The 27,733-nt window shown below is 38.3% G+C and overlaps 1 protein-coding gene across 1 annotated transcript in view; it reads left to right on the top strand.

Annotated features, from left to right (window-relative positions):
* The window catches only part of PNPT1 (polyribonucleotide nucleotidyltransferase 1), a gene marked incomplete at its 3' end in the record, with an annotated part of 233,635 nt that overhangs the window by 67,461 nt on the left and 138,441 nt on the right, over nucleotides 1-27,733 (top strand). Inside the window, 2 exon segments of the mRNA XM_053712023.1 lie at nucleotides 1,005-1,071; nucleotides 14,376-14,465. Of these exon segments, the coding sequence (XP_053567998.1) occupies nucleotides 1,005-1,071; nucleotides 14,376-14,465 (157 nt within the window).

Below are 27,733 nucleotides of genomic sequence, written 5' to 3'. Positions count from 1 at the left end.
GACAGCTCTGCTGTGGGTGCTCTCTTTGCCACTTCCTGTTGGGATGGAGAATATCCCACAAGTATTGGATGAATCCGTGGACTCGATACATCGCAAGAGAAATACATTTATCAGGTAAGCATAAATTCTGATATATATATTTATCTCTCACAAACCAATATGTATAGAAATGCAATATAATATTATGTAGACATGTTTAATTGTGAGGGGAGTGAAAACTACATTTAGAGCCAATAACCTAAACCTTATCCTGCGATATAGCAGTTGACAAACTCATTCTGGGCACATTTGGACCATGTGTTTTGTCAGGGGTCAGTCACAAATAGACAATATTTATTTTTTTATTCTCTGATTGGCCTCTCAGTCAGTTCAAATTCTCACACACACACATTGCTTCTCTTCAAAATATCGCCTTTTGATTATATCAAATATTTTATGATCTTTTACAGTGTCATACTTTTACTTTCTCACAGTCTTTTTTTTTTTTGGTTCTTATTAATTTACACGATTGATTATCCAATCAGGTATTTTTGTAAACACAAATATTCAGTGCAGATTATGATCTTTTAGTGTGTATATCCCTTAAAGGGATTTAAAAGTGCAAAAATAAAATGCCTCTAATATGTTAGTGTTGTTTATTAATTGCACTGTTGCTTGTAGTTTCGAACTAGCAATGCACTTCTGGGAGCTAGCGAGATTAATCTCATGAGCCAATGATAAGACATGTGTGTAGCCACCAATCACCAGCATATGTACATATTCTTTTCAACAAGGGATACCAAGAGTAAATTTGATAATAGAAGTGAATTTAAAAGATGTCTTAAAATTACATCCTTTTTCTGAATCATGCTAGCTTAATTTTGATTTAACTATTCCTTTAATTTTATTATAAATTATGTTTATTTAGATAAAAGTAGGTTCTAGTTTGTGTCGTCTGAATTTTGACGTATTCATAATTGTCATAGCTATAAGTGACACTTATTAATAGTATTTATAATTTTCAGTTTCCACCATATGCAACAAATGAAACAGGCAGAACCATGGGCATTAACAGACGAGAGCTTGGTCACGGTAAGCATAAACTGTAAATAAAAATTAAAAAAAAAAAAGCAAAGTTCTGGGCAGAAATAAATTAAAGGGACAGTTTACTTGAATTTTTTTATTGTTTATAAAGATAGATAATCCCTTTATTACCAATTCCCCAGTTTGGTATAAACAACACGGTTATATTAATATACTTTTCTTTCTTAAAGGGACAGTCTACACCAGAATTTGTATTTTAAAAGATAGAAAATACCGTTATTACCCATTCCCTAGTTTTGCATAACAAACAGTTATATAAATACACTTTTTACCTCTGTGATTAACTTGTATCTAAGCCTCTGCAAACTGCCCCCTTATTTCAGTTCTTTTGACAGACATCTATTTTAGCCAATCGGTGCTGGCTCCCTGGAACTTCACGTGCGTGAGCACAGTGTTATCTATGTGACACACATGAACTAACACCCTCTAGTGATGAAAAGCTGTCGAAATGCCCTGAGAGAAGAGGCGGCCTTCAAGGGCTTATAAATTAGCATATGAACCTCCTAGGTTTAGCTTTCAACTAAGAATACCAAGAGAACAAATCAAAATTGGTGATAAAAGTAAATTGGAAAGTTGTTTAAAATTACATTCTCTATCTGAATCATGAAAGTTTATTTTGGTCTAGACTGTCCCTTTAAGACACAGTGAGTCCACGGAATCGGCAAATACTATTGGGAATATCACTCCTGGCCAGCAGGAGGAGGCAAAAAGCACCGCAGCAAAGCTGTTAAGTATCACTTCCCTTCCCACAACCCCCAGTCATTCTCTTTGCCTTCAGTGCAAGGAGTGAAGTTTAGGTGTCAGAGAACTTGGTCTATCAAGATTTTATTATTTTGAAAGCCTGAGCAGGTTTGCTCTAATTGGGTATAGCTGTACTACACGTTGGTCTCTTCAGAAGGGCTGTGGTAGCTTTCAAGCAGTTAGGAACTTGTGAGGTGGGCCTCACTGCGTTTTCCTGACAAATTGCTGCCCTGATATAGAAAACCAGAGTAGGTTTATTCTGTTCTCTGTCTCTTCCACAGGACTCTGTGAGGAGTGGCATCCTCTCATACCTGGAGAGCTGTCCTCCTGCCGGACGGCTAGATGCAGATACATGCTATGGGGTCTTCTATGTATGGGAGATTATGCACTTTAGAAATTCTGCAAGAGTTTATGGGACAAATATATTCTAGTAGGATATTATTGATAGCAGTGTGCAGGCATTTCATGTGATAGTTGTAGAGAGACTGTTTTCCTTTTGTTGGTATTGAAGGGGTTAACCAGCTTTGTGAGGCTAAAATTATTATTATAATTGAAACAAAGACCACACTATATGAGATTCTCTCTGTACACTTTAGAGAGTTGTTTGATGTACTGGGGTTGTTTTCATCCGAGATTTCGGCAGACATGTACACTGATCTAGTATTAGCAATAGCATTACAGATCAGGTGTTCGCACTACGGTATTCGCATCACACTGTGTGACTGGACAGATTAGTGTGTCTAGAAATGTACAAATATGTGTGCAAGAGAGATTTGCAACACACAAAGAGAAAGATTGCAGGTTGCTGGATTGTGTAATAACTGTACCCACTGTAAATAAAGGTCAGACACATAAAGAATAAGTAAGTATCAAAATCATCCGATCATTCACATTTATACTAAATAACTTTATTAGTGAAAAAATATATTGAAAGTCCGGCTGGACTCATACACATGCACACACACACATACTATTAAAACTAGCTGGAACTCAGATAATATTATTGGTATATCAGATAGCACTCCCGTATTCAAATTATAGTAACTAGCAGGGAATCTAAACTATTTATAGTGTTACAATATTGAACCCTGTTAGTATATAATAGATTATAGACAGCAAGAACAAATAATTGCTGTATTAGTTAGTCCTCCTTTAAGGCAAGTCTACACTATTAGGATAGGCAAAAACACTGTATAGTCTGAGGTGCTGGGTATTAGTGCATGAATTAGCCAACCCAAGCACAGCCTTAAATATCTGCGTGTTTGAGTCCTAAACTGAGTGAGAGTTGCACTGAGATTATTGTTAACGATACTATTGCTAGTAATAGTTCAAGTGGTCAATATATAGGCCCCATAGATATAAAATATAAGCCTTGATTAAAGAGACAAAATATGTTGAGTGCCTCTTATTGAGCCACAATATAGCTGTTTGCCGTGGTATTTGTGACCTGGTATTCAGGGTGGATATATTTGAATAAATTAGCATAGACCGATATTGTTTGCTACAAACTAACAGACCTTGTCGCAATTTTACCACATCCAATAGTAGTGCTTGATAAGCTAGTTTGAATGTGGTGCAGTTAGCCTGCTTTTTAATTAATATAAGTCGCTATTGTTTGCTGCAAACTAACAAGCGTGTCAGCAATTATAACACATCACACAATAGTGCTTAATCAGCCAGTTTGAATGCTGTGCAGTTAGTCTGCTTAATACCGTAAATTTATGAGTTTTAGAAATCTGACCCCTATTATCGGTCGGAAAATTCCCACTGAAATACTTAGAGATATCCCATTACAAACAGCCACCAAGTTAAATCGTCTACATTAGACGTAAATGAGGACTAAGCTATAAAAAGGTCTCTTCTATAGCGGAGACCTGATTACTTTTAACTGTCTATGAATATTGGGATAGTATCAAGAGTGCTAGCACTGAGTCAGCAAATTAAAAATTGGGGGTTCAATAACCCCGTGTTCGTGCCCCTGACGCGCGTTTCACATTACGCTTCCTCAGAGGGGTACGCGCCGGCCGGACAGAGCGGGTTATTGAACCCCCAATTTTTAATTTGCTGACTCAGTGCTAGCACTCTTGATACTATCCCAATATTCATAGACAGTTAAAAGTAATCAGGTCTCCGCTATAGAAGAGACCTTTTTATAGCTTAGTCCTCATTTACGTCTAATGTAGACGATTTAACTTGGTGGCTGTTTGTAATGGGATATCTCTAAGTATTTCAGTGGGAATTTTCCGACCGATAATAGGGGTCAGATTTCTAAAACTCATAAATTTACGGTATTAAGCAGACTAACTGCACAGCATTCAAACTGGCTGATTAAGCACTATTGTGTGATGTGTTATAATTGCTGACACGCTTGTTAGTTTGCAGCAAACAATAGCGACTTATATTAATTAAAAAGCAGGCTAACTGCACCACATTCAAACTAGCTTATCAAGCACTACTATTGGATGTGGTAAAATTGCGACAAGGTCTGTTAGTTTGTAGCAAACAATATCGGTCTATGCTAATTTATTCAAATATATCCACCCTGAATACCAGGTCACAAATACCACGGCAAACAGCTATATTGTGGCTCAATAAGAGGCACTCAACATATTTTGTCTCTTTAATCAAGGCTTATATTTTATATCTATGGGGCCTATATATTGACCACTTGAACTATTACTAGCAATAGTATCGTTAACAATAATCTCAGTGCAACTCTCACTCAGTTTAGGACTCAAACACGCAGATATTTAAGGCTGTGCTTGGGTTGGCTAATTCATGCACTAATACCCAGCACCTCAGACTATACAGTGTTTTTGCCTATCCTAATAGTGTAGACTTGCCTTAAAGGAGGACTAACTAATACAGCAATTATTTGTTCTTGCTGTCTATAATCTATTATATACTAACAGGGTTCAATATTGTAACACTATAAATAGTTTAGATTCCCTGCTAGTTACTATAATTTGAATACGGGAGTGCTATCTGATATACCAATAATATTATCTGAGTTCCAGCTAGTTTTAATAGTATGTGTGTGTGTGCATGTGTATGAGTCCAGCCGGACTTTCAATATATTTTTTCACTAATAAAGTTATTTAGTATAAATGTGAATGATCGGATGATTTTGATACTTACTTATTCTTTATGTGTCTGACCTTTATTTACAGTGGGTACAGTTATTACACAATCCAGCAACCTGCAATCTTTCTCTTTGTGTGTTGCAAATCTCTCTTGCACACATATTTGTACATTTCTATGTATATTATTGCATTAGGTTCTGGGATTCTGGGACTATAAGTATTATACAAAGTGATTCAGTCCTTGAATATAAGAATTTCAACCCACTTCATTTCCCTCGCCACCCCCAGTTAAAGATTAGTGTGTCTGACTTGAGAGGGTTTATCCAGAGTGTTTCACCTGGGCTTATGGAGGATTTCAAGAAGACTATGTTGGAGATACGTATTTCGGGTAGTTTGTTTGTGTGCCGGACATTGGCTCCGCCATTTCTGTGTCTAGTTTTTTCTTGTTGCGTTCATGTGACCTGTGTTCCTATCGGAGCGGCGGGTCTAGATGCAGAGCTTGTCTCCTACTATCAGTCTAAGCCACAACTTATGCATTGACATACGGTTCATCAGAGTGGAGTATTTTCTTATTCCACACTTAATAAATACAATTGTTTAATATATTTCATCCTTAAAGAATGCAAATAAAGACATTTAAAATGAAACACATTAAATATACATTAAAAATGTAAATTAAAATGTGAATTAAGTCCCAGATGTTTAGCAATGTGCTAATATAGAAACTTGATGGATTAGAATTTACAGGAAAAATTAGAACAGGGTCCGTTCATATTTTTCTTTTTACATTTAGCTGACACTGTATTTGTTGGCTTAAGATTTATTATTCCTTTTCTACTATTAGAAGGATTTGGAGAATTGTATTATCCAATATGAGAGTGGAACAGGGGTCTGTTCCTATAGATATATAAAGTTGTATGCAAAAGTTTAGGCACCCCTGACAATTTCCATGATTTTCATTTATAAATAATTGGGTGTTTGGATTAACAATTTCCTTTTGATCTATCAAATAACTGAAGGACACCGTAATATTTCAGTAGTGAAATGAGGTTTATTAGATTAACAAAAAATGTGCGATATGTATCCAAATATTAGACAGGTGCATAAATGTGGGCACCCCAACAGAAATATTGCATCAATATTTAGTAGAGCCTTCTAGATGCTTCCTATAGCCTGTAATGAGTGTCTGGATTCTGGACGAAGATATTTTGGACCATTCCTCCTTCCAAAACATATCCAGTTCAGTTAGGTTTGATGGTTGCCGAGCATGGACAGCCCGCTTCAAATCACCCCACAGATTTTCAATGATATTCAAGTCTTTGGACTGGGATGGCCATTCCAGAACATTGTACTTGTTCCTCTGCATAAATGCCACAGTAGATTTTTAGCAGTTTTTTTGGGTTGTTTCTTGCTGAAATATCCAGCCCCGGCGTAAATTCAACTTTGTGACTGATTCCTCAATATTATTCTCAAGTATCTGCTGATATTGAGTTGAATCCATGCGACCCTAAACTTGAACAAGATTCCCAGTACCGGCACTGGCCGCACAGCCCCACAGCATGATGGAACATCCACCAAATTTTACTGTGGGTAGCAAGTGTTTGTCTTGGAACGCTGTATTATTTTGCCGCCATGCGTAACGCCCCTTGTTATGACCAAATAACTCAATCTTTGTTTCATTAGTCCACAGCACCTTCTTCCAAAATGAAGCTGGCTTGTCCAAATGTGCATTTGCATACCTCAAGCGACTCTGTTTGTGACTTGTGTGCATGAAAGGCTTCTTCCGCATCACTCTCCCATATGCTAAATTGTTGAACGATGCACAGTGACACCATCTGCAGCAAGATGATGATGTAGGTCTTTGGATGTGGTCTGTGGGCTGTTTTTGATCGTTCTCACCATCCTTTGCCTGTTTGATATTTTAATTGGCCTGCCACTTCTGGCCTTAACAAGAACTGTGCCTGTGGTCTTCCATTTCCTCTCTATGTTCCTCACAGTGGACACTGACCTCTTAAATCTCTGCAATAGCTTTTTGTAGCCTTCCCCTAAACCATAACGTTGAACAATCTTTGTTTTCAGGTCATTGGAGAGTTTTTTGAGGCCCCCATGTTGCCACTCTTCAGAGTAAAGTCAAAGAGAACAACAACTTGCAATTGGTCACCTGAAATACCTTTTCCCATGATTGGATGCACCTGTCTATGAAGGTTCAAGGCTTAATGGCCTCACCAAACCAATTGTGTGTTCTAATTAAACAGTGCTAGGTAGTTACAGGTATTCAAATCAACAAAATTACAAGGGTGCCCAAATTTATGCACCTGTCTAATTTCATTTGGATGCATATTGCACATTTTCTGTTAATCCAATAAACCTCATTTTACTACTGAAATATTACTGTGTCCTTCAGTTATTTGATAGATCAAAATGAAATTGCTGATCCAAACACCCAATTATTTGTAAATGAAAATCATGGAAATTGTCAGGGGTGCCTAAACTTTTGCATACAACTGTATTTTGGGTTCTCCTGTTAAATGATATGTCTTTATTTTTAAAAGTGACAGTATTCATTTTTAAAAATTTTATACTAGCCTCATGTCTCTCAGGCTGATGCAATTTAGGCTTTGCCGCAGTTTTCTCCTTAACGTCCCAAGCCTCTATAGCGTCACATGCAGTGCCCTGTGGTTCCTCTCAATCTCTTGGAGGAGTGTATATGCTTACAGAATTTACAGCTCTGGTATCCTCTGCGGCTGGTCTGTTCTCCCTGCAAGAGGACATTTAATGTTTCAGATAAGGTTGCTGCTACACAGGTTTGCCTTCTTCTTCTTCTTCTTCTTCTTCTTAGTTTGATGAGGAGGATTTGCCGGTAGTTTCTGAGGGCGAAATCTCAGATCTGGACAGTATAATTCCTTCATCTGATACTGAAGTGGTCTCCTTCAGATGTATGCTTCAACACCTTGTATAATGTTATAGGAGGTTTTAGCTACTTGGACGACACCGACCCTCCTGTCGTCGTCAACCTTTCAACGTTTTGTAAACTCTATAATTTCTGTGGTTTTTTTTTCTTCCTCTGAGGAAGTGTTCCAGACGTGCTGGAATAGGAGAAGCTGGGGATATCCTTCTCCCTGTCTCCCGTCCTTTAAAGGAATTTCCTGTAGCTGTCTCCTTTAAAATGCATGGTGTTTTTAGTATAAGGGAGCTTTCTACTATAGCTATGATAACTTTGATCCCTGTGGAGGTAGCTAGCTCCTTTTCGGATCCATGGTTAAGAAGCTGGAGGTGTAATTGTTCATTTAGAACAATGCCTTGTCTTATTAGACTTGCTGTTCTAGCTCGCCGGGCTTTGTGACTGAAAGCTTGGTCAGCTGGGAAGCCTGCCTATGGCTTAGTGATACAGCCAAGGCTGTATAGTTCTGCAGTTGCAGGGTCAATATTTTACGTTTCCTCCAATCCACGATTCTGGCGTTTACTTTTTAGGATATTCAGCCATAATTTTCCTCTGACCTTTCGGAAAGACTGGAGGAAAGTTTTTCTTTCTCCTTTCTGCAGGATCAGTCATGTCTTTTGGAGTCCTATCTAGAATTCCTCCCTTGGGCAGATTTCTCCTTCTAGAGTATCTGTGATCCAGGTATTAGAGACTTTCCTTGAACTGGGTTCAGGACCTTCCTCTCGGGGAGTGAGAATTCCAGTCCCAGTCTGGGTCAGGATCTAGGCATTTATCTCAAGTAACTCAGGTTCTGATCTTCAAAGTAGTATCCTTTCTCCTTTGGTCATGAGGGTCTGTTCATAACAAGCCTAGAACTGAAGGATTTATTGTTCCCTTGAATGGGATCTTCTCAAGATTCTGAGAAAGACTTTGGGTCTTAGGATATTGCAAGGATGTTTTTCTGGACAATGTATGGTTTAGGTATCTTCCATCCTTTGAACAATCTCTCTTTACAGAGATTTTGTCAATCTACTTTCCCATCGATGGGAATGAATCTGTGATAAAATTCCCTTATCTCATCTACAAGGGTGATTTAATGGATACACTGCCACTATTCCCTTACTGCACCCACTTCCGTTTGATCTCGGAAGTTTAAGATGGCCAGGTCTGGTCAGTACCTGGATGGGAGACCGCCTGAGATCGTCAGGTGCGGTAGACGTGGACCTTAATAGATTCTCTATCTAGGAGATAAGGTCTAACAGAGGTCAAATAATTAAGGAATTTTTGCTTTTCCTCACTCTGCAGTCTAACCGCCAACCGCAAGCTTAGCCATTTTACAACCAGGAAGTTGGGAGTTTGGATCTAGCTGCAGTTGTTTTTTCTTCACTGTTCAGTGACTCTCTGTATGGAGGGAATTGGTCAGATGGTACCCATGGACTTCATTCCCTTTGCAATTTTCCATGAAATGGAGATCTCTCGGATCTATCTGTAGTCGAACTAAACTAGATCCATTCTCTAAGACTCTTTCCTGTAGTGTTTTTTTTCAAGAGTATCTGTCTCAGGGCGCGTGCTTCTGGAGACATTCCTGTGTGATGTTACCATTGGCACCAACCTGCTGGACTGGTAAGCAGTCTGGGTCTAGTTTAGGGTCTGCTCTCCCCTTTAACATTGGAGAGTGGAGAGCAATTTACAATCCTCTGATGGCTTGACCTCAGTAGTTGTTAGTTTATTTCCAGTCAGACAATATCGCCTCAATAGTTTATTTCAACCACTAGGGAGGAACTCAGAGTTCCTTTGCCATGCTGGAGGTGACGTGGATTGTTCAGTGGGCAGAAGCTCACAATTGCTGTCTGTCATCCACTTTTCAGGGGTGGACATTTAGGAATCGGATTTCTGAGCAAACAGATATTTCATCTCGGGGAGTGGGCTCTCCATCCGGAGGTGTTTTCTAGGTAGGCCCTCAAATGGGGGTTCTGGAGTTGGCTCCTTTTGGCAGAATGCCAAGTTTCCAAAGTACGGTTCATGATCAAGTGATCCGCTGATCGCCCTGATAGATGTTCTGGCATTTCTCGGAATTCAGTCTTGCATTCCTGTTTTGCTTTCCTTCCATGAGTTATTGCTTGTATTCAACATGAGAAAGCGGCAGTGATTTTATTAGCCCCTACGTGGCATTGTAGGATCTGGTATGCAGACATAGTGAAGATGTAGTCTCTCCTCCTTGGAGACTGCCTCTGAGGTAGGACCTTCTGATTCAGGGTCCTTTCCTTCATCTCTCGTTGCTGAAGTTGTCCGCTTTGAGATTAAACACTTAGTTTTGTTTAAGTGTAGGTTTTTCTGAGTCTGTCATTTAGACCATGACTCAGGCTCGCATGCCAGTTGCTAGAGAGATTGCCATAAGTTATGGCGTAATTATCTAATTGTTGGTGTGAATCCAAGGGTTCCTCTTGGAGTAGAATCAGGATTCCTAGAATTTTGTCCTTTCTCCAGGATGGGTCTGAATTCTGCATTGTCTATTTTGCTACATAAGCGTCTGGCGGACGTGCCAGATGTGCAATCTTTGTCAGGCCCTCATCAGAATCAGGCCTGTGTTTGTCGCTTGCTCCACCTTAGAGCCGTAACCTTGTTCTTAAAGTTTTGCAGTAGGCTCCGTTTGAGCCTTTGCATTCCATGAATATTAAGTTGTTATCCTGGAACGTTTTCTCTCTTATTGCTATCTCTTCTGCTCAGTGAGTTTCGGAACGCTAAGCTTTGCAGTGTGATTCGCCTCATCTTATCTTTCATGTTGATAAGGCGGTTCTTAGGTTTTCTTCCAAGTTATTCTCATGAAAATTTTAATCAGGAAATTGTTGTTCCTTCTTTATGTCCTACTCCTCCTTTTCATAAGGACGTTTGTTGCACAAGTTGGATGTTGTGCGTGCTCTTAAATTCTATCTACAGGCGATTAAGTTTTTTTCGCCAGTCTTCTGCCCTGTTTGTTTCTCTGGGAAATGTATAGGTCAGAAAGCTTCTGCTACTTCTCTTTCTCTCAGATTGAGAAGTATAATTTGTTTGGCTTAGCTGTCTGCTGGACAGCAGTCTCCTGAGAGTTTTACAGCTTTTTCCACTAGGGCTGTCTCTGCTTCTTGTGCTTTCAAAAATGAAGCTTCTGTAGAACAGATTTGCAAGGCTGCAACTTGGTCCTCTCTGCATAATTTTTACAAATTTGACAAATTTGATATTTTTGTCTCGGCTGAGGCTTCTTTTGGGAGAAAGGTTCTTCAAGCAGTGGTGCCTTCTGTTTAGTTTACTGTCTTGTCCCTCCCTAATCATCTGTGTCCTCTAGCTTGGGTATTGATTCCCAACAGTAATTGCTGATTCTGTGGACTCACTGTGTCTTAAAGAAAACAAAATGTATGCTTACCTGATAAATTTATTTATTTCTTGACACGGTGAGTGCACACCCCTCCCTTGTTTTCAGACAGTTTTTTAGATAAACCTCAGGCACCTCTACACCTTGTGTTATTTCCTTTCTCTCCTTTTTCCTTTGGTCGAATGACTGGCGGTTGTGGGAAGGGAAGTGATACTTAACAGCTTTGCTGTGGTGTTGTTTGCCTCCTCCTGCTGGCCAGGAGTGATATTCCCAACAGTAATTGCTGATTCCGTGGACTCACTGTGTCATGAAATAAATAAATTTATCAGGTAAGCATACATTTAGTTTTTTACCTTTTTGTGATTACCTTGTATCTAAGTATCTGTAGACTACCCCCTTTTCTCCAACATTGGTGTGTCCGGTCCACGGCTTCATCCTTACTTGTGGGATATTCTCTTCCCCTACAGGAAATGGCAAAGAGAGCACCCAGCAAGAGCTGTCCATATAGCTCCCCCTCTGGCTCCGCCCCCCAGTCATTCTCTTTGCCGCTCTGAACAAGTAGCATCTCCACGGGGATGGTAAAGAGTATGTGGTGTTAGTTTATTTTAAAATAGTGCCGGTTTGTACTATTTACTCTAAAACAGAAAAAGATGAAGAGCGAGGATACTTTCCTTTCTCCAAGAAGGTCTGGATAAAGGTTTGTCAGCTAGTTCCTTAAAAGGACAGATATCTGCTCTGTCTGTTTTGTTACACAAACGTCTGGCAGCAGTGCCAGATGTACAGGCGTTTGTACAGGCGTTAGTTAGAATCAAGCCTGTTTACAGACCCATGACTCCTCCTTGGAGTCTAAATTTAGTTCTTTCAGTTCTTCAGGGGGTTCCGTTTGAACCCTTTCATTCCATAGATATTAAGTTACTATCTTGGAAAGTTCTGTTTTTGGTTGCTATTTCTTCTGCTAGAAGAGTTTCTGAATTATCTGCTTTGCAGTGTACTTCTCCCTATCTGGTATTCCATACAGATAAGGTAGTTTTACGTACCAAGCCTGGTTTTCTTCCAAAGGTCGTTTCCAACAGGAATATTAACCAGGAAATTGTTGTTCCTTCTCTATGTCCGAATCCAGTTTCAAAGAAGGAACGCTTGTTACACAATCTAGATGTGGTCCGTGCTTTAAAGTTCTATTTAGAAGCAACAAAGGATTTCAAACAGACATCATCCTTGTTTGTTGTGTATTCTGGTAAGAGGAGAGGGCAGAAAGCTACTGCTACCTCTCTCTGTTTTTGGCTGAAAAGCATCATCCGATTGGCTTATGAGACTGCTGGACTGCAGCCTCCTGAACGAATTACAGCTCATTCTACTAGAGCTGTGGCTTCCACATGGGCCTTCAAGAACGAGGCTTCTGTTGATCAGATCTGTAAAGCAGCGACTTGGTCTTCCCTGCATACTTTTGCCAAATTTTACAAATTTGATACTTATGCTTCTTCGGAGGCTATTTTTGGGAGTTTTGCAACCCGTGGTGCCTTCCGTTTAGGTAACCTGGTTTGCTCCCTCCCTTCATCCGTGTCCTAAAGCTTTGGTATTGGTTCCCACAAGTAAGGATGAAGCCGTGGACCGGACACACCAATGTTGGAGAAAACAGAATTTATGTTTACCTGATAAATTTCTTTCTCCAACGGTGTGTCCGGTCCACGGCCCGCCCTGGTTTTTAATCAGGTTTGAAAAATTTCTTTCTTTATACACTACAGTCACCACGGCACCCTATAGTTTCTCCTTTTTCTCCTAACCGTCGGTCGAATGACTGGGGGCGGAGCCAGAGGGGGAGCTATATGGACAGCTCTTGCTGGGTGCTCTCTTTGCCATTTCCTGTAGGGGAAGAGAATATCCCACAAGTAAGGATGAAGCCGTGGACCGGACACACCGTTGGAGAAAGAAATTTATCAGGTAAACATAAATTCTGTTATTTTTCTGTTATTTTGACAGACTTGCATTTTAGCCAATCAGTGCTGACTCATAAATAACTCCACGAGAGTGACCACAATTTCATCTATATGGCACATATAAACTAGCGCTGTCTAGCTGTGAAAAACTGTCAAAATGCACAAGATAAGAGGTGGTCTTCAAGGTCTTAGAAATTAGCATATGAGTCTACTTAGGTTTAGCTTTCAACAAAGAATACAAATAGAACAAAGCAAATTTGATAAAAGTAAATTGAAAAATTGCACACCCTATCTTAATCATTAAAGTTTAATTTTGATTTGACTGTCCCTTTTAAGTAAATGTTATTTAGTTGAAACATATAATATAATTCTTGCAGATTTTAACTATTACACATTACCAGAGATTAAAGGGACAGTCTATTCCAAAAATGTTATTATTTAAAAGATAGATAATACCTTTTATTTCCCATTCCATAGTTTTGCACAGCCAACATGGTTATATTAATATACTTTTAACCTCTGTGATTACCTTGTAACTAAGCCTCTTTTGACAGCCTCCTGATCACATGGCTATTTAATATCTACTGACTTGAATTTTAGCCAGTTAGTGCAGTGTCATCCACAACTCCGGGAGTAAGCACAATGTTGTCTAAATGGCACACATGAATATGCAGTCTCCTGTTGTGAAAAGCAAAAAAAAAAGCACATGATAAGAGGCTGTCTGTTGTGGCTTAGAAACAGGCAGAAATTTAGAGGTTTAAATGTTAGAAAGTATATTAATCTAACAATGTTGGTTGTGCAAAGCTGGGAAATGGGTAGTAAAGGAGTTCTCTATCTTTCTTTCATGTAAATGGCAAGAGTCCATGAGCTAGTGACGTATGGAATATACGTTCCTAGCTCATGGACTCTTGCCATTTACATGAAAGAAATGAATGTATCAGGTAAGTTCTTACATAAATTATGTTTTTTAAACAATAACAATTTTGGCGTTTACTGTCCCTTTTATTATATTGTCAACTTTTGAGAATATTCTTAAATTCTGAATTATAATCTGTGTGCATTATTTAAAGATCCTTTAAACCTTTTGTCTACACAGTATATTTAGTTTGTTACCACCTCTAATAAAGTTTTTATTACCTCTGTAGGGTGCCATCTGAAGGTATTTACATTTTGTTGATGTACCGCAATAAAATGTTTTGCTAATGTTGAAAATGGCGCTCTACAAATAACTATAAATAATAAATATTTGATTTTATTGAATGCAGGGGCTCTGGCTGAGAAAGCTTTACGACCAGTTATCCCTAAAGACTACCCTTTCACTATAAGAGTAACTTCAGAAGTACTGGAATCCAATGGTAAGTGAAATATGAGAGAGTTGTATTATTATTATTAGGTTATGGGTACTTTGCCACTCCATGTTATGCATTTCCATGTATTTATATACTTGTTTGGCAACAAAAATCATTGGGGAAAAATGCAAAATGTTATTCAAGAGGTCCTCGGTGGTGGGGACACATAAGGAGGGTGAAAGAAAAATGGTAATTTAGATGGGTAGAAGGGATCTTCTACATGAGATATCCTTTTAAAATTACCATTCTTCTGAAATGTGTCACCTAATACATTTTAAATTAAATATTAAAGGGACTGTCAACACCAGAATTTTTGTTTAAAAAAAAAAAAGATAATCTTTTATTACCTATTTCCTAGTTTTGCATAACCAACAGTGTTATAATAATTCACATTTTACCTCTGTGATTACCTTGTATCTAAGCCTCTGCAAACTGCCCCCTTATTTCAGTTCTTTTGACAGACTTGCATTTTAGCTAATCAGTGCTCACTCCTAGGTAACTTCACGTGCATGAGCTCAATGTTATCTATAGGAAACACAAACAAATGCCCTCTAGTGGTCAAAATGCATTCAGATTGGAGGCAGTCTTCAAGGTTTAAGAAATTAGCATATGAACCTCCTAGGTTTATCTTTCAACTAAGAATATGAAGAGAACAAAGCAAAATTGGTGATTAAAAGTTTTTGTTGGACTTGACTATCCCTTTAATCTAATTTTCTATTAAATAATTTCATCATTTTTTTTTTATTTTTCGTATGGCTTTTTAGGCTTTTCCTTGAACAGTGAGACTCCCAATGGCTGTTAAAAAGGAATCGAACATTGGTTTTTAATGGACAGTCTGCATAAAAAATGTTATTGTTTAAAAATAGATAATTCCTTTACTACCCATTCCCCAGCTTTGCACAACCAACACGGTTATATTAATATACTTTATAACATTTAAACCTCTAAATTTCTGCCTGTTTCAAAGCCTTTTAATCACATGCTTTTGTATTTGCCTTTCACAACAGGAGACAGCTACTTCATGTGGGCCATAAATAACAATGTGTTCACGCCCCGGGGGAGTTATTTAAGAGTTAGCACAACACAATACTAAATGCAAGTCAAAAGATAATAAATAAAATGTCATGTGATCAGGGGGCTGTCAGAAGATGCTTAGACACAAGGTAATCACAGAGGTAAAATGTATATTAATATAACTGTGTTGGTTATGCAAAACTGGGGAATGGGTAATAAAGGGATTATCTATCTTTCTTTCATGTAAGTGGCAAGAGTCCATGAGCTAGTGATGTATGGGATATACATTCCTACCAGGAGGGGGCAAAATTTCCCAAACCTCAAAATGCCTATAAATACACCTCCCACCACACTCATACCTTAGTTTTACAAACTTTGCCTCCTATGGAGGTGGTGAAGTAAGTTGTGCTTGATTTCATTTGTGATAGGCGTTTCTAATTATTCTGAAGCCCAATTCCTCTCAGAGTACAGTGTTTGTCAGAGGGATGTGAAGGGAGTATTGCCTGTTGATTTAATGGTTTCATCCATGGGAAATCTATTCAAACGCTCTCTGTATTCGGTCGTAGGGATTCATCCCTTGCCTCCCTTTTCAGATAGACGTTATACTCCTATACCATTACCTCTGCTGATATTTTTCAGTACTGGTTTGGCTGTCTGCTATATGTGGATGGGTGTCTTCTGGTAAGTTGTGAATTCTAACAACATTAATGGGGAAATTGTTGTTCCTTCTTTGTGTCCTAATCCTAATAATTCTCTTGAAAGATCTCTACATTCTTTGGATGTGGTAAGAGCTTTGAAATACTATGTTGAGGCTACTAAGGATTTCAGAAAGACTTCTAGTCTATTTGTAATTTTCTCTGGTTCCAGGAAAGGTCAGAAAGCCTCTGCCATTTCTTTGGCATCTTGGTTGAAACTTTTGATTCGCAAAGCTTACTTGGTGGCGGGGCAATCTCTGCCTCAGAGAATTACAGCTCATTCTACTAGATCAGTCTCCACTTCTTGGGCTTTCAAGAATGAAGCTTCAGTTGATCAGATTTGCAAAGCAGAAACTTGATCTTCTTTGCATACATTTACTAAATGTTACCATTTTGATGTATTTGCTTCTTCAGAAGCAGTCTTTTTGGTAGAAAAGTTCTTCAGGCAGCTCTCTGATTCTTTTGCCTATGATTTGAGTTTTTGTGAAATTTGTTTAAGAAAACTTAATTATTATTTGGATTAATTCTTTTTTTTTAGCAGAAATAGCCGTTTTTATTTTATCCCTCCCTCTCTAGTGACTCTGTGGATTTCCACATCTTGGGTATTATATCCCATACGTCACTAGCTCATGGACTCTTGCCACTTACATGAAAGAAAACATAATTTATGTAAGAATTTACCTGATAAATTCATTTCTTTCATATTGGCAAGAGTCCATGAGGCCCACCCTTTTTTATGGTGGTTATGATATTTTATTTTTTTATAAAAGCACATTAGTTTTTCCAGTTCCTCTTTTTGTATGCTGTTTTACTCCTTTTTACTCCTCACTACTTGGCTAAACGTTAAACTAAGGTATGAGTGTGGTGGGAGGTTTATTTATAGGCATTTTGAGGTTTGGGAAACTGCCACCTCCTGGTAGGAATGTATATCCCATACGTCACTAGCTCATGGACTCTTGCCACTATGAAACCTATGAAATAAATTAATTTATCAGGTAAGTTCGTACATAAATTATGTTTTTAAAACAATAAAAATTCTATATTAGACTGTCCCTTTAAACTTGAATCCCAAAGTTATAGGACCACTAAACACAGTAAAATAGCATAATAAATGAATTTATAGTAAATAGACAATATATAAGCACTTAGTTTGAATTTCACAAAAGCAGAAAAAAAAAAGGTGCTTGAGAGGTGACATGATTACTTTATATAAATATATTCAAGGCCCATATCCAGAGATGTCAGAAGCTCTGTTTATTCTAAGAAAATTCGGCCAGATTACGTGTTTTGCGGTATGAGAGGTGCAGTGTTATTCTCACCGCTCACTTACCTACAGCGCTGGTATTACAGGTTTCTCTAAACCCGGCGTCAAAAGGCAAGAATTGAGCGTAGAGCAAAATTGTGCTCCATACCGCACTCCAATACTAGCGCTGCTTAAGTCAGCAGTGAGCTGGTTGTACGTGCTCGTGCACGATTTCCCCATAGACATCAATGGGGAGAGCCGGCTGAGAAAAAGTCTAACACCTGCAAAAAAGCAGCGTAAAGCTCAGTAACGCAGCCCCATTGATTCCTATGGGGAAACACATTTTATGTTTACACCAAACACCCTAACATGAAACCGAGTCTAAACACCCCTAATCTTACACTTATTAACCCCTAATCTGCCGTCCACGACATCACCGACACCTACATTATATTTATGAACCCCTAATCTGCTGCCCCCAACATCGCCAACACCTACATAATGTTATTAACCCCTAATCTGCCGCCCCGATGCCCCTTACCTACATTTATTAACCCCTAAATCTAAGCATAACCCTAACAACCCCTAACTTTAATATAATTAAAATTAATCTAAATAAAACCTAATTTCATTACCTAAATAATTCCTATTTAAAACTAAATACTTACCTATAAAATAAACCTGAAACTAGCTACAATATAACTAATAGTTACATTGTAGCTAGCTAGTTTGTATTTATTTTACTAGATACTATTAACTATTTACTAACTACCTATCTAAAATAAATACAAATTTACCTGTAAAATAAAACCTAACCTAAGTTATACTAACATCTAACACTACACTACAATTAAATAAATTAACTAAGTTAATTTAATTTAGTTAATTGTATTTATCTAAATTACAAAAAAAACACTAAATTACAGAAAATAAAAAACAAATTACAAGATATTTAAACTAATTGCACCTAATCTAATAGCCCTATCAAATTAAAAAAGCCCACCCAAAAAAAAAAAAAAAAAACCTAGCCTAAACTAAACTACCAATAGCCCTTAAAAGGGCCTTTTGTGGGGCATTGCCCCAAAGAAATCGGCTCTTTTACCTGTAAAAAATACAAACACCCCCCCCCCCAACAGTAAAACCCACCACCCACACAACCAACCCCCCCAAATAAAACCCTAACTAAAAAAACCTAAGCTCCTCATTGCCCTGAAAAGGGCATTTGGATGGGCATTGCCCTTAAAAGGGCATTTAGCTCTATTGCGGCCCAAAGCCCTAACCTAAAAAAAAACCCACCCAATACACCCTTAAAAAATCCTAACACTAACCCCCGAAGATCCACTTACCGGGAGAAGTCTTCATCCAAGCAGCAAGATGTCTTCAACGAAGCCGGCAGAAGTCTTCGCCCAGACGGCATCTTCTATCTTCATCCTTCCGACGCGGAGCAGCTCCATCTTCAAGACATCCGGCGTGGAGCTTCCTCTTCGATCGACGTCGTCTTCTGTAATGAAGGTACCTTTAAGTGACGTCATCCAAGATGGCATCCCTTAGATTCCGATTGGCTGATAGGATTTTTTTCAACCTTAATTTTGATTGGCTGATTGCATCTTCCAATAGGATTTTTTCAACCTTAATTTCGATTGGCTCATAGAATTCTATCAGCCAATCGGAATCTAAGGGACGCCATCTTGGATGACGTAATTTAAAGGAACCTTCATTCAGCAAGAAGACGTCGGAAGAAGTGGATGCTCCGCGTCGGATGTCTTGAAGATGGAGCCGCTCCGCATCAGAAAGATAAAACTAGAAGATGCCGTCTGGGTGAAGACTTCTGCCTGTCTGGAGGACCACTTCTGCCGGCTTCGTTGAGGACATCTTGCCTCTTGGATGAAGACTTCTCCCCGGTAAGTGGATCTTCGTGGGTTAGTATTAGGATTTTTTTTTAAGGGTGTATTGGGTGGGTTTTTATTTTTTAGGTTAGGGCTTTGGGCCGCAATAGAGCTAAATGCCCTTTTAAGGGCAATGTCCATCCAAATGCCCTTTTCAGGGCAATGGGGAGCTTACGTTTTTTTTAGTTAAGGTTTTATTTGGGGGGTTGGTTGTGTGGGTGGTGGGTTTTACTGTTGGGGGGGTTGTTTGTATTTTTTTTTACAGGTAAAAGAGCTGATTTCTTTGGGGCAATGCCCTGCAAAAGACCCTTTTAAGGGCTATTGGTAGTTTAGTTTAGGCTAGGGTTTTTTATTTTGGGTGGGCTTTTTTATTTTGATAGTGCTATTAGATTAGGTGCAATTAGTTTTAAAGATCTTGTAATTTGTTTTTTATTTTCTGTAATTTATTGGGGGGGGTTTGTAATTTAGCTAATTTAATTTAGTTAATTTATTTAATTTAGTAACTATTCTACCTAGTTAAAATACACACTTGCCTGTAAAATAAAAATAAACCCTAAGCTAGCTACAATGTAACTATTAGTTATATTGTAGCTATCTTAGGGTTTATTTTACAGGTAAGTATTTAGTTTTAAATAGGAATAATTTAGGTAATGATAGTAATTTTTATTTAGATTTATTTTAATTATATTAAAGTTAGGGGGTGTTAGGGTTAGACTTAGATTTAGGGGTTACATTTAATATAGTGGCGGCGACGTTGGGGGCGGCAGATTAGGGGTTAATGTAGTTAGCTGGCGGCGATGTTAGGGACAGCAGATTAGGGGTTAATAATATTTAACTAGTGTTTGCGATGCGGGAGTGCGGCGGTTTAGGGGCTAATATGTTTATTATAGTGGCGGCGATGTCCGTAGTGGCAGATTAGGGGTTAATAATTTAATTTTAGTGTTTGCGATGCGGGAGGACCTCGGTTTAGGGGTTAATAGGTAGTTTATGGGTGCTAGTGTACGTTTTAACACTTTAGTTATGAGTTTTATGCTACAGCGTTGTAGTGTAAAACTCATAACTACTGACTTTAAAATGCGGTACGAATCTTGACAGAATAGGGTGTACCGCTCACTTTTTGGCCTCCCAGGACAAGCTCATAATAACGGCGCTATGGAAGTCCCATAGAAAAAACACTACGCGATTTGCGTAAGTTGATTTGCGGTAAGGCCAAAAAAGTGTGCGGTGCCCCTAAATCTGCAAGACTCGTAATACCAGCGGGAGTAAAAAAGCAGCATTATGAGGATTAACTCTGCTTTTTTACGCAAAACTTGTAATCTAGCCGATTGTTTGTGACATGAGGTCACAATTTAAGGCTGGAGGAAAGGCGATTTTAATCTCCTACAACGTGAATGTTTTTTCACTGTAAGAGCAATCAATTTGTGGAACTGATTACATCAGTAGGTATTAGTAAATAAAATGCCAATACCTTGGATACATTTAAATGGTTTAGATACATTTCTGGCTAGAAACAGAATTGGGTCACTGTAATGGGATTCCTTTTAAGGTCAACTGTAGATTTTTTGTAAATATATTAAGATTTGTGTAGGTTGAACTCTATAAACTTCTCTCTTTTTTGTTTTTCTTCAACCTAATCTACTATGTTATTTCAAAGTTAGTGTTATTTTCCTTCTCACTGCATCATGTGACAGCCATCAGCAAATCACAAAATGCATATATTCTGTGAATCTTGCACATGATCAGTAGGAGCTGGTGAATCAGAAAGTGTGCATATAAAAAGATTGTGTATATTAAGAAGATAATAGAAGTGAATTCGATAGTTTAAAATTGTGTGCTTGATCTGAATCCTGTAAGTGTAATTTTGACTTGAGCGGTCATTACATTTTTCGCATATATTTAGCAATGGCTTTCTAAGTACAGATGTATCTAGCAGCATACACAAGTATCCCTTAGGGGTTAAGCCCAAAGTTATAATAAATAAGAACAGTTTTTCTTTTTTAACCATTTTTAAGTATGGGAACATGAAGGGACAGTAAACACGTATTTTTTTTTTATTATTTTTTTTTGCAATCTTCCAATAAATAAAGAGCAGATTAACACCTTGTTTGCTACAATTGTTTTTCACTGGTTAGACTCCTCCCACCTTTTTACATTTTATACTTGAGTCTGCAGATGACCAGGCTTGCACTATTATTGTGTTAACAGCACATTGTTTGGCTTCAGCAGAAATTATAAAATAAAACTGCAAATTAGGGACAGATACACGCAAGGTAAGACTGTGGTAAAGCCTGTCATGTGTTTCAGGACAGGAAGATCCACAATTTTCATACTTAAAGGGCCATGATACCCAAATGTTGAAACACTTGAAAGTGATGCAGCATAGCTGTAAAAAGCTGACTAGAAAATATCACCTGAACATCTCTATGTAAAAATTAAAGATATTTTACCTCAAAATGTCCTAAGTATTCACACCCCATTTCAAAGGACTTTAAGCATCAAATCAGTATGTCTGTCCCGCAACAGGCAAGGGTGCGAGCCTCATGCACACTCATGTTATCTCCCTATTCAGTTTAAGGAAGTTTACTATGAAATCTGATGAGTTAAGTGAAATCTCATGAGATCACTGTAAAAGAGTTCATGACCTCAGCAGTGTTGATGCTGATTGGCTGCAGTTCATTTCTTCCTTTTTTTTTTTATACCTGCAGCTGAAGTATAACTTTTTACACAGGATTTACTCTGCTAAGCTGAGGAGATTGTGAGGTAAAATATCTTCCTTTTTTACATAGAGATGCTCAGGTTATATTTTCCTGTTGGCTTTTAACAGTTATACTGTTTCAGTTTCAAGTGATTTAGCACGAGTATTATGTCCCTTTAAAGTACAAGAAAGGGGTCAGAATAAATAACAAATGTATATTGAAAAGTTGTTTTACTATTTATAAATAAGCATTTTATATTACAATCTCAGTGTTTACATACCCTTTTAATATGTTGCTGTGCTTACTTTCAATACATTTAGATTTATTTTTGAGCTATCTGCACACTTTATTAACACATGTTGCAATTACTATTTCTTGGTGTACTCTTATGCTTTCAGCTAACTTGCATTGAGAGAATCTGCTCTCTTATTTGGTAATTAGTGAAATTCACAAGGTGGTGTGTGATTTGATGATAATATGCCATTAATTTCAGTCATGGCTAGTTATTTTATTATATCGTCAGCAAATTGCTTGTTTTATTAGTTATTTAAATTAGTTTAAAGGGTCACTGAAGTCAAAATAAACTTTCATTATTTAGAAAGAGCAGCAGTTTTAAGACACTTTCCTATTTGCTCCCATTAAATTTTGCACAGTCTTTTTATATTCACACTTTCTGAGGCACCAGCTCAGTGATCATGTTCACAGGGTATACGTATACTAGTATGTGATTGGCTGATCTCTGTTACAATACAAGGGGCCGGAAAATCTGCTTATTTGAAATTCAGAGTAAGTGTTATTGCATTGTCTTTTTAATCTTTAATTATGCTGTTCTACTGTATTTAGTGGTCCTTTAATGTTTTTGTAATGCACAGGCTTGAAATTCTCATTTCAACAATACACCTGTATATTGTTAGTACTTGAACAACTGGTTAAGTAATAAGAGGCTAGACCCAAATATAAGATGAGGCCTTGATGCAGAAGTTCCTTACAGAAAAATGGGGTACATTTGAATCTGAAGATTCCTCTTCTGAGGGTGGAATTTAAAAAAAAACAAAATAGGACCCCTCCCCTTGATGGAGCAACAGAGGATATATCCTTTAATTTTAGATTTGAGCTTATTCATGTACTATTATGGGGCATTTTAATTGCCTTGGAAGTGGATGATTCTCCCTCTTCGCAAAACAAAAACATTCTTTGAGTCAGGTACAGAGAAGGTAGAAGGCCGCCTTAGTTTCTGATCTAGTTTTTAAGGATTGGAATAAACCAGGTGTTCTCTTTATTCTGTCCTCTCCCCTCTGCATAATGTGAGATATGGGAAACTCTATTCTTAAGGCGGATGGAGCAATTTCTACATAGACCTTTCCTTTAAAGGATAGTACCTCTTAAGGATCATATTCACAGATCATCCTTTCAGTTTGCAGGTTTAATGTTTAAACCAGCTTTCAGAGTAGCCTGTGTAGCTGCAGTTACTATGGTCTGGTGTTAAAGTATTTTGGAACTTATTTCTGCTAAAGCATCTATGCAGTCTTTAAGTTTAAGGGATAATTTGCCTCCTCCAAATAGCTTTTAAATGTGATGCATAAGATGATACTCATTGATGTGAAGTGTGCTACTATGGCTTTTTTGGCAAGATGAACCTTATGGCTCAAATCTTGGACAAACACAATTTAAACTTTAAAGGGAAATGTTAAAAGTCTGCTCTTAGAGATTGCTGATCAAGGGCTGGATGCAATTATTATCACAGTCACTGGAGGCAAGGGAGCTTTCTTACACAAGATAAAAAAAAAATCTAAGTGTAAACGTAGGTCCTCAGGCATTTTTATTTCTTTCTCCAACATAGGTGTGTCCGGTCCACGGCGTCATCCTTACTTGTGGGATATTCTCTTCCCCAACAGGAAATGGCAAAGAGCCCAGCAAAGCTGGTCACATGATCCCTCCTAGGCTCCGCCTACCCCAGTCATTCTCTTTGCCGTTGCACAGGCAACATCTCCACGGAGATGGCTAAGAGTTTTTTGGTGTTTAAATGTAGTTTTTATTCTTCAATCAAGAGTTTGTTATTTTAAAATAGTGCTGGTATGTACTATTTACTCTGAAACAGAAAAGAGATGAAGATTTCTGTTTGTAAGAGGAAGATGATTTTAGCAACCGTTACTAAAATCGATGGCTGTTTCCACACAGGACTGTTGAGATGAATTAACTTCAGTTGGGGGAAACAGTGGGCAGATTTTGCTGCTTGAGGTATGACACATTTCTAACAAGACTTGGTAATGCTGGAAGCTGTCATTTTCCCTATGGGAACCGGTAAGCCATTTTCTTAGTTTAGTATAAGAATAAAGGGCTTCACAAGGGCTTTAAAGACTGGTAGACATTTTTCTGGGCTAAAACGATTACTTTATAAGTATATTTAGTGGATTATAATTATAAATAGTTCTTTTAATCTTGGGGTTGTATTAAAAAAACGGCAGGCACTGTATTGGACACCTTTTTCACTGGGGGCCTTTTCTAGTTATAGGCAGAGCCTCATTTTCGCGCCACTAATGCGCAGTTGTTTTTGGAAAGCAAGGCATGCAGATGCATGTGTGAGGAGCTAAGAACCACTGAAAAAGCTTATTGAAGGCGTCATTTGGTATCGTATTCCCCTCTGGGCTTGGTTGGGTCTCAGCAAAGCAGATACCAGGGACTGTATAGGGGTTAAATGTAAAAACGGCTCCGGTTCCGTTATTTTAAGAGTTAAAGCTTTCAAATTTGGTGTGCAATACTTTTAAGGCTTTAAGACACTGTGGTGACATTTTGGTGAATTTTGAACAATTTCTTCATACTTTTTCACATATTCAGTAATAAAGTGTGTTCAGTTTAAAATTTAAAGTGACAGTAACGGTTTTATTTTAAAACGTTTTTTGTGCTTTGTTATCAAGTTTATGCCTGTTAACATGTCTGAAACATCAGATAGACGATGTTCTGTATGTTTGGAAGCCAAGGTTCCTCCCCATTTAAATATATGTGATGAATGTGACATAGTGTCCAAACAAAGTAGGGACAATGATGCCACTGATAATGATGTTGCCCAAGATGATTCCTCAAGCGAGGGGTGTAAGCATGGTACTGCATCATCCCCTTCTGTGTCTACACCAGTCTTGCCCACACAACAGGTCCCTAGTACATCTAGTGCGCCAATCCTTCTTACTATGCAACAATTAACGGCTGTAATGGATAATTCTATTAAAAACATTTTGTCCAAAATGCCCACTTATCAGAGAGAGCGCGATTGCTCTGTTTTAGATACTGAAGAGCATGAGGACGCTGATGATAATGGTTCTGACATACCCTCACACCAATCTGAAGGGGCCAGGAGGGAGGTTTTGTCTGAGGGAGAAATTTCAGATTCAGGAAAAATTTCTCAACAAGCTGAACCTGATGTTATTACTTTTAAATTTAAATTAGAACATCTCCGCGCTCTGCTTAAGGAGGTGTTATCTACTCTGGATGATTGTGACAATTTGGTCATTCCAGAGAAATTATGTAAGATGGACAAGTTCCTAGAGGTCCCGGTGCCCCCCGATGCTTTTCCTATACCCAAGCGGGTGGCGGACATTGTAAATAAGGAATGGGAAAGGCCCGGCATACCTTTTGTTCCTCCCCCTATATTTAAGAAATTATTTCCTATGGTCGACCCCAGAAAGGACTTATGGCAGACAGTCCCCAAGGTCGAGGGGGCGGTTTCTACTCTAAACAAACGCACTACTATCCCTATAGAAGATAGTTGTGCTTTCAAAGATCCTATGGATAAAAAATTAGAGGGTTTGCTTAAAAAGATGTTTGTTCAGCAAGGTTACCTTCTACAACCAATTTCATGCATTGTTCCTGTCACTACAGCAGCGTGTTTCTGGTTCGAAGAACTAGAAAAGTCGCTCAATAAAGAATCTTTGTATACATTCCGTAGATATTAAGTTACTATCTTGGAAAGTTTTGTTTTTGGTTGCTATTTCTTCTGCTAGAAGAGTTTCAGAGTTATCTGCTCTGCAGTGTTCTCTTCCTTATCTGGTGTTCCATGCAGATAAGGTGGTTTTGCGTACTAAACCTGGTTTTCTTCCGAAAGTTGTTTCTAACAAAAACATTAACCAGGAGATAGTTGTGCCGCCTTTGTGTCCGAATCCAGTTTCAAAGAAGGAACGTTTGTTACACAATTTGGATGTAGTTCGTGCTCTAAAATTCTATTTAGAGGCTACAAAGGATTTCAGACAAACATCTTCTTTGTTTGTTGTTTATTCTGGTAAAAGGAGAGTTCAAAAAGCAACTTCTACCTCTCTCTCTTTTTGGCTTAAAAGCATCATCCGATTGGCTTATGAGACTGCCGGACGGCAGCCTCCTGAAAGAATCACAGCTCACTCCACTAGGGCTGTGGCTTCCACATGGGCCTTCAAGAACGAGGCTTCTGTTGATCAGATATGTAAGGCAGCGACTTGGTCGTCACTGCACACTTTTACCACATTTTACAAATTTGATACTTTTGCTTCTTCTGAGGCTATTTTTGGTAGAAATGTTTTGCAAGCCGTGGTGCCTTCCATCTAGGTGACCTGATTTGCTCCCTCCCATCATCCGTGTCCTAAAGCTTTGGTATTGGTTCCCACAAGTAAGGATGACGCCGTGGACCAGACACACCTATGTTGGAGAAAACAGAATTTATGCTTACCTGATAAATTACTTTCTCCAACGGTGTGTCCGGTCCACGGCCCGCCCTGGTTTTTTTAATCAGGTCTGATGAATTATTTTCTCTAACTACAGTCACCACGGTATCATATGATTTCTCCTATGCATATTCCTCCTTTACGTCGGTCGAATGACTGGGGTAGGCGGAGCCTAGGAGGGATCATGTGACCAGCTTTGCTGGGCTCTTTGCCATTTCCTGTTGGGGAAGAGAATATCCCACAAGTAAGGATGACGCCGTGGACCGGACACACCGTTGGAGAAAGTAATTTATCAGGTAAGCATAAATTCTGTTTTTAGCAAAGTCCAAAATACAAAGTTTCCACTCCCATCTCTAACTACACATGATGATGCGGACAGATTGGAAATAATAAGCTTTTGTTAAAAAAAAAAAAAAAAAAAAAACACACTGCAGGCAAGATTCCTTTAGATCCACTAAAGGCCATAGACTTTGACTTGAGTGAAAGATCTGGAATCTATAGGTTTAATTGTTCCAGTTGCAGCCTCAATTGTAAACCAGGGATTTTACTCCAATTGTTTCATAGTACCAAAGAAAGGAGGTACTTTTCAGCCTATCCTGGATCTCAAGATTTTGAACGAATTTGTGAAAGTGTCCACTTTAAAGATGGAGGCAATTAACACTATATTTCCTTTACTGCAGGAGGGTCAATTTATGCCTACCTTTGACTTAAAAGATACATTTTTATATATCCCCATACACGTTACTGAGATTCTTGTTCCTAAACGGGCATTATCAGTTTGTGGTGCTTACATTTGGTCTGGCCATAGCGCCCAAGGTCCTAGGAGCCTTGGTGCCCATGGGGCAAGCTCATAAATCTCTGTAGCTCCATATCAGCAGGCATCCTTGACAGTTGTGTTTTTTTTTTTTTTGTTGTTGTTTTTTTTTTTTTATTACTGTCCTTCAGTCCCTCATATGTAAATAAATTATTTTCTTGACATGGAAGGCATTGGTATATCTATGTATGCCCATGCATAGTATTTAGGCTTTGAGACTCTCCATATTTACATACCAGTC

This window comes from Bombina bombina, chromosome 4, assembly GCF_027579735.1.
Source record: "Bombina bombina isolate aBomBom1 chromosome 4, aBomBom1.pri, whole genome shotgun sequence".
In the NCBI taxonomy this organism is placed as follows: Eukaryota; Metazoa; Chordata; class Amphibia; order Anura; family Bombinatoridae; genus Bombina; species Bombina bombina.
This window is presented reverse-complemented; position numbering and strand designations above follow the sequence as displayed.